General features: G+C 39.7%; 1 protein-coding gene across 1 annotated transcript in view; it reads right to left on the bottom strand.

Moving 5' to 3' along the window:
- DNAH11 (dynein axonemal heavy chain 11) overlaps positions 1-15052 on the bottom strand; it is a 350658-nt gene that overhangs the window by 171971 nt on the left and 163635 nt on the right. Inside the window, exons 45-48 of the mRNA XM_043872240.1 lie at positions 8660-8833; positions 5606-5810; positions 2584-2749; positions 1830-1932 (exon numbers count right to left, since the gene is read on the bottom strand). Coding sequence (XP_043728175.1) covers positions 1830-1932; positions 2584-2749; positions 5606-5810; positions 8660-8833 — 648 coding nt within the window. The remainder of the gene's footprint in view (positions 1-1829; positions 1933-2583; positions 2750-5605; positions 5811-8659; positions 8834-15052) is intronic.

The following is a 15052-nucleotide window of genomic DNA, read 5'->3' as shown; positions in this document are numbered from 1 at the left end:
CTGCCTAAGTTTGTCATAGCTTTTCTTCCAAGAGGCAAGCATCTTTTAATTTCATGGCTGCAGTCACCACCCACAGTAATTTTGGAGCTCTTTATTTTGAAGAAAATAAAGTCTGTCACTGTTTCCCCATATATTTGTCATGAAGTGACGGGACCAGATGCTATGATCTTAGTTTTTTGAATGTTGAGTTTTAAGCCAGCTTTTTCACTCCCCTCTTTCACTTTCATCAAGAGCTTCTTTAGTTCCTCTTCACTTTCTGCCATAAGGGTGGTGTCATCTGCATATCTGAGGTTATTGATATTTCTCCCGGCAATCTTGATTCCAGCTTGTGCTTCATCCAGCCCCGTATTTCACATGATGTCCTCTGCATATAAGTTAAATAAGCAGGGTGACAATATATAGCCTTGACATACTCCTTTCCCAATTTGGAACCAGTCTGTAGTTCCATGTTCAGTTCTAACTGTTGTTTCTTGAGCTGCATATAGGTTTGTCAGGAGGCAGGTAAGGTGGTCTGCTTTTCCCATCTCTTGAAGAATTTTCCACAATTTATTGTGATCCACAGAGTCAAAGGTTTTAGCGTAGTCAATGAAGCAGAAGTAGATGTTTTTCTGGATGTCTCTTGCTTTTTATGTGATCCAATAGTTGTTGGCAATTTGATCTCTGGTTCCTCTACCTTTTCTAAATCCAGGTTGTACATCTGGAAGCTCTCGGTTCATATACTGTTGAAACCTACCTTGGAGGATTTTGAGCACTCCTTTGCTAGCATGTGAAATGAGTGCAATTGGGAAGTAGTTTGAACATTCTTTGGCACTGCCCTTCTTTGAGACTGGAATGAAAACTGACCTTTTCTACTCCTGTGGCCACTGCTGAGCTTTCCAAATTTGCTGGCGTATTGAGTGCAGCACTTTAGAATTTGAAATAGATCAGCTGGAATTCCATCATCTCCACTAGCTTTGCTCATAGCTATGCTTCCTAAGGCCCACTTGACTTAGCACTCCAGGATGTCTGGCTATAGGTGAGTGATCACACCATCGTGGTTTCCAGGTTATTATGATCTTTTTTGTACACTTCTTCTATGTGTTCTTACCACCTCTTCTTAATACCTTCTGCTTAAAGCATCCTTAAATAAGTAAATGGATAAACAAACTAGGAACATCCAGACAATGAGTATTATTCAGTGATAAAAATAAATGAGCCATCAAGACATGAAAAGCCATGGAGGAACCTTAAATGCATATTTAAGCTAATGGAAAGAAGCCAGTCTGAAGAGGCTACATACTATATGATCCTAACTACAGGACACAATGGAAAAGGCAACACTATAGAGACAGGAGAAGGATGAATGGTGGCCAGGGATTCGGGGGTAGGGAGGGCTGACTAGGTGGAGAACAGGGAATTTTTTAGGATAGTGAACTACTCTGTGTGATACTTTAATAACAGATGCCTGTAATTATACATGTGCCAAAAGCCACAGGATATGTAACACAAAAAATGAACCCTGACATAAACTTTACACTTCACTTAACAATAATTTATAAATATTGGCTCATCAATTATAGTGGGGGCAGCACACTACTGCAAGGTGTTTGTAGATGAGTTACAGGGTGTGAGAGAATATATGGGAACTCTGTACTTCCAGCTCATTATTCTGTAAACCAAAAACTGCCTTAAAAATTCTTTTAATTAAAATAAGCTTCCATGCTTCACCAAATGTACAGTAGAACCATACATCCTAATCTTAACCCCCAAAGCACTAAGAATCAAGACCAACAATGTGTGAGTATGACATTCAGGGGCTATTTGGCGGGAAGCAGTACTTGACACGCTACCTGCAGTCGAGGACTGAGGGAGAAACTGCCCACCATGGGATTCATGCAGGCAACATACTGACAGCCGTGGATTTCTTTAAGCATCACTTTCTGTCTGTCATACCTGCAAGATAGAAAACAGAACCTTAAATCCCAAAGTTCAAAATAACAACAAATCCCACCAGTTCATAAAGGACTTCATCATAAATTGTTTTCTTTGATCTTTATAATCACTCTGTGATGTTGAACTTGTTAGCCTACCTGAGAGATAAAAACTAAAGCTTGGAAAACTGAAGACTACAAGGCTCCTATGATGCCAGAATCAAAACATGGAGCTAAATCAATAGGTATTGTTGCTGCTTATCGATTCTCTTGAGTATGGTTAAAAATACCCACAGCGAGACCAGGGGCTTTCCCCTACTTAACATCAGGGACTGTCAACTGTGATGCCCAGACATTACCAGATGTTTACATCTTACAGAAAATGTCAAGCTTCTCCTAAGTAACTTGAGGGTGAGTTAATGTATTAAGGAGTTAAGCTTTAACTGGACAGTTTACGTTTCTAAGATACTTTTCAATCCAATTCTTCCAACGATGCAAAGAAAGTCTATTCCATTTAAGATGAGCAAAAGGGGAAGCAAACTGAAACCCAAAAAGTATCACAGAAGGTGCTCCTAAGAAGAGGAAGAAACTGGGGTGATTCTATTTAAAAATTTTTACCCATAGTAATAATAATTAGATTTCGGTAGAAAATGAAACACAGAGAATCACTTACCAGTGTCCATAATCAATATGCTGCCGAATCAGAGTGTGGGGCTGGACAGTGCCATATGAGTCCACTGCAGGCATATTCATGTCGTCAATAAAATAAACCAACTTTTTATTTCCTCCTGGACCATAGTTACGACCAGCTTTCTTCTCTAGAGGTTTCTCAAGAATTCCTAAAACCAATATATAACTCTGTCCACCAATCAAATAAAAATGTAAGCTTCTGTTTAGTCCTTTTTTCTCATTTTTCCTCATCCTCTGCCCATTTCATCCACTCTGTGGCTTTGAGTATCACCTCTCTGCAGGTTAATCCCAGAAACATGTCTCTGTTCACCTCCTTGTATGTAATATGCTACTGGAGCTCATCCTGACTCCTTTCTCAGAGTCCGCAGCTACAGCATGAAGACACGCTGGCCATCACATCTGAGACAACATCTTCGCTGCTGACCTTCACACCTTCTTCCCCTGTACTTACCGTCATTCATGAACCACTGCTGGTCCACTCAGAACCTGTCAAAAAGTCCTTCTTTATCTTCCTTGTACTAGAGTCTAGGGACAGTCAAGAATTTCTCACATCTCTCTTCTGGGGCCACGGGGTACATAAGAGGATACTATATGCAGGCATTATCCTGTGTATACATCAAGTTACATTTCTTCACTTGCCTATATGACTTTGTGTTGATATGTTTGAGAGGAAATCACAAATATAGAAAATCTTGACAGTATGGACCTGAGATGCAGTATCTAGTCACTTGCCTATTCTCTAAATGAACTATCAATAGCTTGAGGACACGAACTCTGTCATGTTCATTTCTGTATGCCTCATAACACCTAAAGTAAGTAAGTAACTTGTTAAATGAAAACAGGAATGAAGTAAAAAAAATATATGACAAATTAGTTAACAAACCCTTCTTCCAAGCAGCATATCTGCATTTCTAAATGGTTGCTGAACATCAGTTCCTGCTAGCCATTGACAACTGTATGTCTGGCCAACATCAAATATGCCTGTTCCCAAACTCAATTTTACATGCCTCTTCCCCACTCACAACCCATCACTTCTTTTTAGCCTTCTGTGCTCCTACCAACAGGATTAACACTCGCCCAATCAGCCAGATGCAAAGCCTGAATTTAATCTTTCCTTCCTGGTCCCTGATTTGTTCAAGCACAGCCTATAAATGGTACCTCACATCTCCTCCTTTTGTCTTTCCCTCTAAAGCTCTAGTCCAGGGTACCATTTCATTCAGCTAACATATTGCTCAAGGAGACTGGTCTCTTCATCATAGACTTCTCCTCCTAAAGTAGAGCCTGTTGTTTTTTTTTGGTTTAGTCGCTAAGTCATGTCCAAATCTTTTGCAAACCCATGGACTGTAGGGTCAGACTCCTCTGTCCATGTAACTTTCCAGGCAAGAATATCAGAATGGGTTGCCATTTCCTTCTCCAGGGGATCTTCCCGACCCAGGGATCAAACCTGGGTCTCCTGCATTGCAGGCAGATTCTTTACCACTGAGCCACTAGGAAAGCCCAAAGTAGAGCCTGCATCTTGTCAACTCCTTGCTCCCCATCAGTGGCTCACCACTGCCTACCATGTGAAATATGTTCCTTTCCACTTGCATGTTAGCTACCATCCCTGGTGGTCAGTGACCACCATCCCTGGTTGCCTGGGATGATCCCAGTTATAGCACTCAGAGTCCCTTATCTCAGAAACCTTCCCAGTCTTCAGCAAACTAGACAACTTGGCATTCCACCTATAACTCCAGCCTGCCACTCCAGCCTTTGCCCTATCTTCTACCTGATTACTATGCTTCGATCAACTTAGAGCAATTAAATGAATGTGTCCCACAAATTTCTCTTTCATGTCTTTGCTTAAGCTTATTCTTCTAGCCTAAGTTCCCTTTTTGCCTGTACACCATCCCATCTCAAAGGTCTGAAATCCTTTCTTTAGAGTACACTAGCTCTTTCTATTCCTCATGCTAATAGGCAATGTCTAAATCTATTCATGCTTGTAACCCTTCCAAGAATCAGCAAGCTGAACTTCGTTCAACTATTGAATTGCAGCCCTAATCTTCCATTTACAAGTGATAAAGTGATCCCTTCTTCTGTGTCCACATGAAAAGCGTGTATTATACACAGTGTCTGGGGATAAAGTAGATAAATGAAACATGTTTGCTGAAGAAATGAATGAAAACCTTCCAGGTCAGTTTTTTAACTGTTCCACTCACAAAGATGAGGAAGACAAACTTGATTAAGAAAGAGATTACAGCACAATCATTCCTGGGTGAGTTAATGATTTAAGTGATAAGAAAACAGGTTGTTAATCTCTACTGATAGGGCCAAGGAAACAGCAAAAATGCACACAACAAAGAAACCATGTTCAGGGCAACAGGTTTCATAAAGCAGTGGACAGCAGGAACTTCCGCTGCCCTCACATGACACAACCCCACCGCTCTGCTGGACAGTGACAGACACTGCTCTCAGCTCTTTATATTCATTCTTCTCTACTTCTCACGTCTGCTCTGTTTGCCCTTCCAAACTCAAAATGCCCCAAATCTATGTGGTTCTTTCGATTACACTGATGCATGTACTAAACAATTAAAAATTATTCTTACCGTTCTAAGATTTAATTAACAACTGGCGGCCCGTCATTTCATCAATACGGTCTGAATGCACTGCCCACTAAAGCAATCCTTGCTTGCAGAGGTAACCAGTACACTCTTTCTTGAGCATATTCTTTTGTTGCTAGGGCTCCATGGAATTGACTAAAGCTAACCAAATGGTTTAGAGGCAAAACAATGGAATTGTTGATGTAAATTCTTTCTGTTCTATAGAGTAATAACCCAAGTAAAGCCAGGAGTGATATAAAAAGCCAAAATAACAATATTTAAACAACGTATATTCAGTCAGAATGGTGAAAAGTAAAAATTCACTCTAAGCAAAATGTCTAAGAAAAAGGGATCATCTCTTTGGGCTGCAAGTCCTGGCCCTGATAGTATCTGGCCTTGTTTCTGGAGTAGAAGAGGAGGAACACTTACGCTGCAGTGCTGCAGATGTTGTGTAGTAGTTGAAAGGCACACGGGATACTATATAAGCCTCAGACAGACCTGCCAGCATGTCACCTACAAAGACTGTTTTTCCTACTCCAGCATTTCCTACCAGCATCAATGGCTGTCCTTTCTCGAGCAGCAACTCCACGAAATATCGAAGACGAGTTGTCTCTGATGTGTGAACCAGAGCTCTCTGGTGGGGAAAAACAGACAAAATTTTGTACCTACACCAACATATAGTCATTTTTAGAATTGAGACCAAATGCATTCTTAGTTCTAGTTGACAGCTAGTAGGAGAGATCCCACTTAATTTTTCATTTTGAATGGTCAGTTCAGACATCATAGCTTGAAAAAAGAAACTGGGTAGCATTGTCAAAATGCCATAGCAGAAGGAGCTGATTTATTTTTTCTCATTAGGAGCTAGCACCCAAGGCTTCCTAGCATGGAAATACCTATACTCTGCCTAACCTTGGGTGAGGCATATAAAGGAATACAGTGAACGCTTAAGAAACCGCCCACCACTCTTTAGGACATGATGGAACATGTGAAAGGCCAAGATATGTACAAACAAAAATTGGTAGCAGTTCCTTCACCCAGTAAGATTAATGCTTCATGTGCAAAGTGATTAGGCACAATTCACTCTAAAGGAGTTCAGTGCAAGAAGAGACCAGCTTGTAAGAAACAAACGTTAAGTGAAATATTCACAAGTCCAAAGCACGAGTGATACTTATTGTACACTGTTCTGTTAAAAACTTTTATAGCAATGCTTCTGTTGTGAAAATTAGTTATTATTTAGGTACTACATTGTTTCATGAAAAAACTGAGATGGCTTACAGAAATACAATAAAAAGAATACAAATAAATAAAAGGCTGACTGAGGGAACAGAGATTAATACACTGTGTAAGGTCAGGGAAAGGGAAGCAGATGCAGACACACTGGAAAGAGAAGCCTGCGTGGTGGTTAAAGAGAGCTGAAAATGTCTTACATTTGGTGAGGGGGGGGGCAAATTAAAAAGGGGATTAAAAAAACCTGTTTACAGGATTTATACAGCTCGTAAGAAAAACACACAAACTCTGTAATGGATAAAGTTCTTCCCTGCATGGTTCACATACACTGACCACAGATCAGTATTTTATAGATCATTCAAGATCAAATTCATGATAATTAGCATTCATTTTAGGACTTCACCTGAATTCAGTGCTCCTCTCAGGACCCGTTGAAAGACACAGACTCTTTTGTGCTACATTGAACAGTCCCAGATGACTTTAAAATCACCGTTGAATTCTGGAACATGTTTTTTTTCCTTTCTTGTTGCTGGTTGTCACATTTGCCATTTAATTGGCTATTAATATTGGCTCTTTTATCCACACATTAATATCGATAATTAATACCTACTGAGAGCTGAGTATGTGAGAGGTACTATGCTGAGACCTTTACATGTGTTACATCGTATGATACTCATAACAAACCTAGGAGGAGAGTCTTGTTATGATTTACATTTCAGAGATGATGGAGCTAAAGTTTAGAGAACATTAATAAATTGGCCAGAGGCATACGTGGTGGTACTTGGATTTAAACCCAAATCTGTCTAGAGCCTGAGTCCTGTCTTACCTACTGCACAGAATGCTCTTCAGAGCATGGACCATACACATGTTAGCTGATGTCTAAGTACTCCATCTCTCCATATATAAAAAGGCTAGTAACAGTCCTTTCTAACAGGGAATTAGAAGATGTGACTGTATCTGGAGAGAAGGTCTTTAAAGAGATGATTAAGTGAGGCTGAGCATGGGACCTAATCCAATCTGACTGGTGTTCTTGCCCAAGGAGGAAATTTTGAACACACTTCAAGATGGTGTGCAGGGAATGTGTGTCCACACAGGAAGGATCATAGGGGGACACAGCAAGAGGGGACCATCTACAAGCCAAGGACAGAGGACTCAGGGAAAAGCAAATCTCAGCCTCTCAGGCTGTGAGAAAAATTAATTTCTGACGTTTAAGCCACTCACCCTATGGCAGTTTGTTAGGGTGTCTTAAGCATGCTGATACAAGCAGAGTGGGCCCCAAAGTCAAAGTGACTGGTAGAAAGGAAAATGTGAATACACAGAATACACATGGGAAAATGCCATCACGTGAAGATCTGACCAATGCCGCCTCAAAGCAAGGACCAAGATTGCCAGTGAACCTCCAGAATCTAGGAGAGATTCCTCAGAAGGAACTGACCGTTAACACCTCTATTTTCAGCTTCTAGCCTCCAAAACTGTGAGACAACACATTTCTGTTGTTGAAGCTACCACGTCTGTGGTACTTTGTTCCCTGTTCAATTCCAGGAAACTCATACATCGCATTTTGTTTTATTTCACAATAACTGCCTCGTTATTAGTGTGGCAATCACCTATGTGCATTTTATAGGGCACGACTTGAAATAAGAAGTTCCAAAGCCAATCAATATGAGGTGATTTTGAGAAAGAAATATAATGAAAAGCAAAACAGATTGAAGAATTAGAAAATGGATAAAAGATAACTTGATATATAAAAAATGTAGGACAATTTATAAAAAGAAACAGTTAAAAAAAACAATAAAGATTCACTTCCATTTGTGAGTTGCCCTGTGAAATTGAGATATACATCTTTGAATAGGAAGATGAGACATTCCTTTTATGGCTTCAGGGGTAAAGGAAACAAGTTCTATGTGAAAAGTACAGCTTAAGAAATGCAGAATAAGGTCAGAAATAAGACTCGCTGAACCTCACTGAACTAATAAAAACATGCCTCCAATTTTTATAAAATCACACAATTTCTAGGAAAATCTAAAGAAAGCTGTTACCACAGAATTAAGTTGAAATGAAAAAAAGAAACTGTAGAAATATAATCATCTTCCCAGTCGTTCCTATAACAGATTCTTCTTTCCAAGGAAATATGTTATATGCTGACCATACCAACAGGAATTCATCTATCAGGCAGGAAAACTAAGACTTCGTAAAAACAAACGAGGCTCAAGCCAGCATCACGTGGTTGAAGATCACTGTGTCCCCCACACCTACCTGCAAAGGTATTTCTGGATCCATAGTAAATTCGGGGATTTTTTCAGCCCAAGGCAAAAATTTCTTACTTCTGTGGTCCAGATAATAATCAAAAATTGTTCCCTGGGATGGAAACTTCACTGCTTTCATCTCTTTATGCCACCACTGACTGAATTCAGCTTGACAACCAGAAAGCTAAGGAGAACAAGAGAAATTCTTATTGCAGACTTACAGGTAATTTTGAACACATACAAAGCCACTGCAAGTGCAGCTGATCACACAGTGTTTTCAGCAAATAGTTCATAATTACAAACAGGACTGAATAACTGACAAAAGAAAAATAAATAACTAGAAGGAAGTTATAATGAGTGACAATACCATTGAGGCTGAAAGCTATAACTGCCATACGTCCATCAGGCACAAATTTTCGGCAGTAATTATTAACTTAAAAAGCAAGGTTAAAAAAAAAAGCAAGGTAAGTTTAGGTGAACCTTAGATGACTCTGAGGTTATTCAGTTTAATAACAAGCTATCACACAAGTCACCCTGCTATAAGATAGTGGTTAGCAAACACTAGTGTTTATTTCTACCAATGTTTCGCTCAGTTGATAGTAAAATGGGGAAAGTAGGAACAAATGAATACTTCAAGAAATTAGTAACATTACTGACTTAGACACTGTTCTTTATTTGAGCTTATAGCCTTCCTAGAACTTTTGGTGTTAAAAATATCCTTTCCTTTATAAAGCTGTGGTGATAATAAATGGTCATTTAAAAATAAACACCCTTATTTAGAAAAACAAACAGTTGGTAACCCTATTTCATTCCTTCAAATCATTAATGAAATTTTGTTGGTCTCTGAAATTTGAAATCTGAGAAGCTCTGCCATGAGAGAACGGAAAGAACGGACTTGGTTTTCTAGCACAGCACAACTGAGTAGTTGAGCTGAAACTCCACAGATTCCTGTCCTGTAAGAGAATCTTCCAGAAAAGATAACGGAGTAGGAAACACGTTCTCCTTGCTAGAAGGTGCTTGTTTTTATAAGACGGCAGGTACAAGCCCTTTGCTGCTAGGTTAGAGGTTAGAAAATGGAGATGGGGAAATTCCAACTGTGTACTAGCAACTAACAACCCCTCCTACGGGATGAACTGACAAAGCTTCGGAGCACTTTAAAAACACTGTGTGTCTTCACCACATTCACCAACCTTCAGTTCAGTTCAGTCGCTCAGTCGTGTCCAACTCTTTGCAACCCCATGAATCGCAGCACGCCAGGCCTCCCTGTCCATCACCAACTCCCGTCACCACCAATCTTACATGTATCTAAAACTTTAACTCCCATTTTGCTCCAGGGAAATTCTTAAAGTTACTTTTACTTTGGTGTCCTTATGTCCATGGACTACGGCCCACTTTCTGTGTGAGGCTGATCAGACACATGAGTAGAGATGGATAGGATGGTTGGAGGGTAGGAGGGTGTGGTTAGGGCTGAGAGGTGTGGTCAGCCTTAGCAGGGAGAGCTGATCCCGCCAACCTTCCCAACAAGGGGAGCTCATATTCCTACAGACCACTACTCACATTATTTATATCCTTTTCAGTTATCTTCAGATTGGTGTCGCAGGATATTTTCTTTTTAATCATCCTATAGAAGTTGGTCAGAAACCAAGTTCATTCAAAAAATATTCCTTATCTGGTACCATTTTTTGTTTGCAGGATGCACATGAGATTTCTACTTTACAATAAAATTTGCTTCACTTAAACCATGTCAGCAGAGTCATTTTGATGACAAATCTTTGATCATTCATTCACTCACTAAAATGCATTTGTTCTCATAGTGGGGAGGAAAACAAACAGGGTTTCTGCCCTCACAGAGATTATGGGGGAAATGAAGGGGAAGTATGGTGGAAGCAGAGGTGATGTCTATGAGCACAGAAATAAATAAATTGATATCTTGAAAGCCAACTTTGCTGGAAGGGAGAGAAATGAGGGCATCTATTTTAACTGGATGTGCAGGGAACCATCTCTGAGAACAGGCACCAATTAGGGAGCAGAACATTCCAGGAAGAAGTCAACAAGTGCACAGATCTTATCATATGAAAGAACCTGCATTCCAGAAACTGGCCAGTGCAGCTGGAGGGGAGAGAGAGTCTGGGCCAAAGCCAAAGGCCTTGTAAATGAAATTTTAAAATTTTATCTTAAAAGCAATAGGAATTTATTAAAGTGCTGTAAATTCTGGAGTGTATCATATAATCCAATTTACATTAAAGAAACCATTCTGGCTGCTGAGCACATAATGGATGATGGGACAAGTACAGAAGCAGAAAGACCGGTGAGGAGATTTACTTCAGAAGTCAAGTGGGGAATGATAGCAGCTGTTTATAGGAGGCTCAGGGAGGGATGACTGGGACCAATTTTGGAAGGTGTTTGCAACAGCCGGGGTTAAGAACACAGGTCTGAGTCAGTCAGCTGCAGTCTGAACTTGCCTCAGACATTGGTTAGCCATGTGTCTCCAAGGAGGCTAACTTATCTAAGTTTCAGTTCCTTTTTTGTAAAAGAAGAAGAATAGCTATAACTATATAAACAGGATATATATATATATATATATATATATATATATATATTTTTTTTTTTTTTTTAAGATTCAACAAGCTAGCCTATTAGAAGCCCTAAACTCTTTCCCTGACATATTAGGCATATTAGACATATTCAGAGTAGGCACCCAAATCTGATGACTAAATGGCTATTCCTGAGACTATTTCTTGGATCTGCTTCATTCATGTTTCCAACTTAATAATCTCTCATTTGAATGCTGCGTAGTTAAAGCACTTTTGAAAATTTAAAGATGATGTCGAATACTAATTGGGGAGAGTATCTGGGACAGGAAAGGGACCATGTGATGCTCAGCTCCTGGTTTGACTAGCTGTCTTGGAAGGCTGCCAAGTCTGGAAATTGCAAAGATGAAAAGAGGGTCAAGTTGGGAGGAAGGTGAGCCGTCATGATGAGAAGCAGAAAAATCTCAGCTGTCAACATCCTTCTCATGCAATTTTACTTGGTTGTACAGCCTTGGAAAAGGAAACACTCTGTGGAGAACATTGGAAAAAAGACAAAAGTCATGATGTTTTGGGGTAGACATGAATACTCTGCATGTGGCCTCCATGGAGAGGAATCCATATGTGTAAATTTTGCCTTTGAGATAAACCATGTGAAGCCACACAACACTCTTAACTTGGGCAAGAGAGGCTATTATTCTTTAGAAAAAGCACTTGGAGATTACTGAAGAAATGTGGGTTCTGAGAAGGGTCAAAATGAGACTTAGGCGGCCAAGTGAATGCCAAATTCATTTACAGATATAAAGTACAGTAACTTAGTGACAAGTAGCAGAACTGGCCCAGAGGTCATAGCAACCATGGATTTTAGAACCTACTGTGACTAAACCAACAAATTTGAGTCACTCTTGGCTATAATACCTTCCAGTTTTAATTCCCAAACATGGTCCACTGGAGAAGGGAATGGCAAACCACTTCAGCATTCTTACTTTGAGAACCCCATGAACAGCAAGGAAAGGTAAAAAGATAGGACACTGAAAGATGAATTCTCCAAGCTGGTAAGTGTCCAACATGCTACTGGAGAAGAGCGGAGAAAAAGCTTCAGAAGAAATGAAGAGGCAGAAGCAAAGGGGAAACAATACCCAGTTGTGGATGTGACTGGAGGTAAAACTAAAATATTGTAAAGAACAATATTGCATAGGAACCTGGAATATCAGGTGCATGAATCATGGTAAATTGGAAGTAGCCAAACAGGAGATGGCAAGAGTGAACATTGACATTCTAGAAATCAGTGAAATAAAATGGACAGAAATGGGTGAGTTTAATTCAGATGACCATTATATCTACTACTGTGGACAAGAATCCCTTAGAAGAAATGGAGTAGCCCTCATGGTCAACAAAACACTCTGAAATGTGACTTCAAAAATGACAGAATAATCTCAGTTTGTTTCCAAGGCAAACGATTCAACATCACAGTAATATAAGTCTATGCCCCAACCAGTAATGCTGAAGAAGATGAAGTTGAACAGTTCTCTGAAGATCTACAAGACATTCTAGAACTAACTGTAAAAAAAAAAATGTCCTTTTCATCATAGAGGGCTGGAATGAAAAAGTATGATGTCAAGAGATATTTAGAGTAACAGGCAAGTTTAGCCTTGGAGTACAAGATGAAGCAGGGCAAAGGCTAACAGAGTTTTGCCAAGAGAATGCACTGGTCATAGCAAACACCCTCTTCCAACAACACAGTGACACCTCTACACATGGACATTACCATGTGTAATGTCAATTACACAATACTTAATATTGTTAATATTACATCAATACTGAAATCAGATTGGTTATATTCTTTGTAGCCGAAGATGGAGAAGCTCTACACAGTCAGCAAAAGCAAGACCAGGAGCTGTGTGTGGCTCAGATCATGAACTCCTTATTGCAAAATTCAGACCACTAGGCCATTTAGGTATGACCTAAATCAAATCCCTTATGATTATACAGTGGAAGTGATAAATATTTTCAAGGGATTAGATCTTACAAAGAGCGCCTGAAGAACTATGCGTGGAGGTTCATAACACTGTATAGGAGGTGATGATCAAAACCATCCCCAAGAAAAATGCAAAAAGGCAAAATCATTGTCTGAGGAGACCTTACAAATAGCTTAGAAAAGGAGAGAAGCAAAAGGCAACGGAAAAAAGGAAAGATATACCCATGTGAATGCAGAGTTCCAAAGAATAACAAGGAGAGATAAGAAAGCCTTCCTCAGTGATCAGTGCAAAGAAATACAGGAAAACAACAGAATGGAAAAGACCAGAGATATCTTTAAGAAAATTAGAGATACCAAGGCAAAATTTCATGTGAAGATGGGCACAATAAAGGACAGACACAGTATGGACTTAACAGAAGCAGAAGACATTAGGAAGAGGTGGCAAGAATACACAGAACTGTACAAAAAAGGTCTTAAAGACTTGGACAACCACAATGGTGTGGTTACTCACCTAGAGCCAGATATTCTGGAACATGAAGTCAAGTGGGCCTTAGGAAGCTTCACTATGAACAAAGTTATTGGAGGTGACAGAATTCCAGCTGAGCTATTTTAAATTCTAAAAGATGATGCTGTTACAGTGCTGCACTCAATATGTCAGCACATTTGGAAAAGCCAGCAGTGGCCACAGGATTGGAAAAGGTCAGTTTGCATTCCAATCCCAAAGAAGGACGACAAAGAATGTTCAAACTATCATACAATTGCGCTCATTTCACATGCTAGCAAACTAATGCTCAGAATCCTACAATGGCTAGGCTTCAACAGTACGTGAACCGAGAACTTCCAGATGTACAAGCTGAATTTTAAAAAGGTAGAGGAACCAGAAATTAAATTGCCAACATCTGTAGGATCATTAGAAAAAGCAAGGGAATTTCAGCAAAACATCTACTTCTGCTTCATTGACTATGCTAAAGCCTTTGACTGTGTGGATCACAACAACTGTGGAAAATTCTTATGGGAATACCAGACCACCATACCTACCTCCTTAGAAACCTGTACGCAGCTCAAGAAGCAACAGTTAGAACTGGTCATGGAACAATGGACTGGTTCAAAATTGGGAAAAGAGTACACCAAGGCTATATATCTTCACCCTGATTATTTAACTTATATGCAGAGGACATCATGCAAAATGCTGGGCTGGATGAAGCACAAGCTGGAATCAAGATTTCTGGGAGAAATATCAATAATCTCAGATATGCAGATAACATCATCCTTATGATATCTGCTTATGACATCCTTAGGATGTCGTCCATCTGCTTCTTTGCAGAAAGCAAAGAAGAACTAAAGAGTCTATTGATGAAGGTGAAACAGGACAGTGAAAAAGCTGAATTAAAACTCAACATTTAAAAAGCTAAGATCATGGCATCTGGTCCATCACTTCATGGTAAATAGATGGGGAAAAAATGGAAACAGTGACAAACTTTATTTTCTTGTCCTCCACAATCACTGTGAATGGTGACTGCAGCCATAAAGTTAAAAGACATTTGCCCCTTGCAAGAAAAGCTATGAATAGCCTAGACAGCATATTAAAAAGTAGAGACATTACTTTGCCTACAAAGGTTCATCTAGTCAAAGCTTTGATTTTTCCAGTAGTCATATATGGATGTGAGAGTTGGACCATAAAGAAGACCAAGAGCCAAAAAATTGATTCCTTTGAACTCTGGTGCTGGAGAAGACTCTTGAGAGTTCCTTGGACTACAAGGAGATACAACCAGTCAATCCCAAAGGAAATCAACTCTGAATATTCATTGGAGGGACTGATGCTGAAGCTGAAACTCCCAATACTTTGGCCACCTGGTGGGATGTACTAACTCACTGGAAAAGACCCTGATGTTGGAAA

The sequence above is a fragment of the Cervus elaphus genome, chromosome 18 (assembly GCF_910594005.1).
Source record: "Cervus elaphus chromosome 18, mCerEla1.1, whole genome shotgun sequence".
In the NCBI taxonomy this organism is placed as follows: domain Eukaryota; kingdom Metazoa; phylum Chordata; class Mammalia; order Artiodactyla; family Cervidae; genus Cervus; species Cervus elaphus.
The sequence above is the reverse complement of the archived record's forward strand: the minus strand, read 5'-3'. Positions and strand labels throughout refer to the sequence as shown.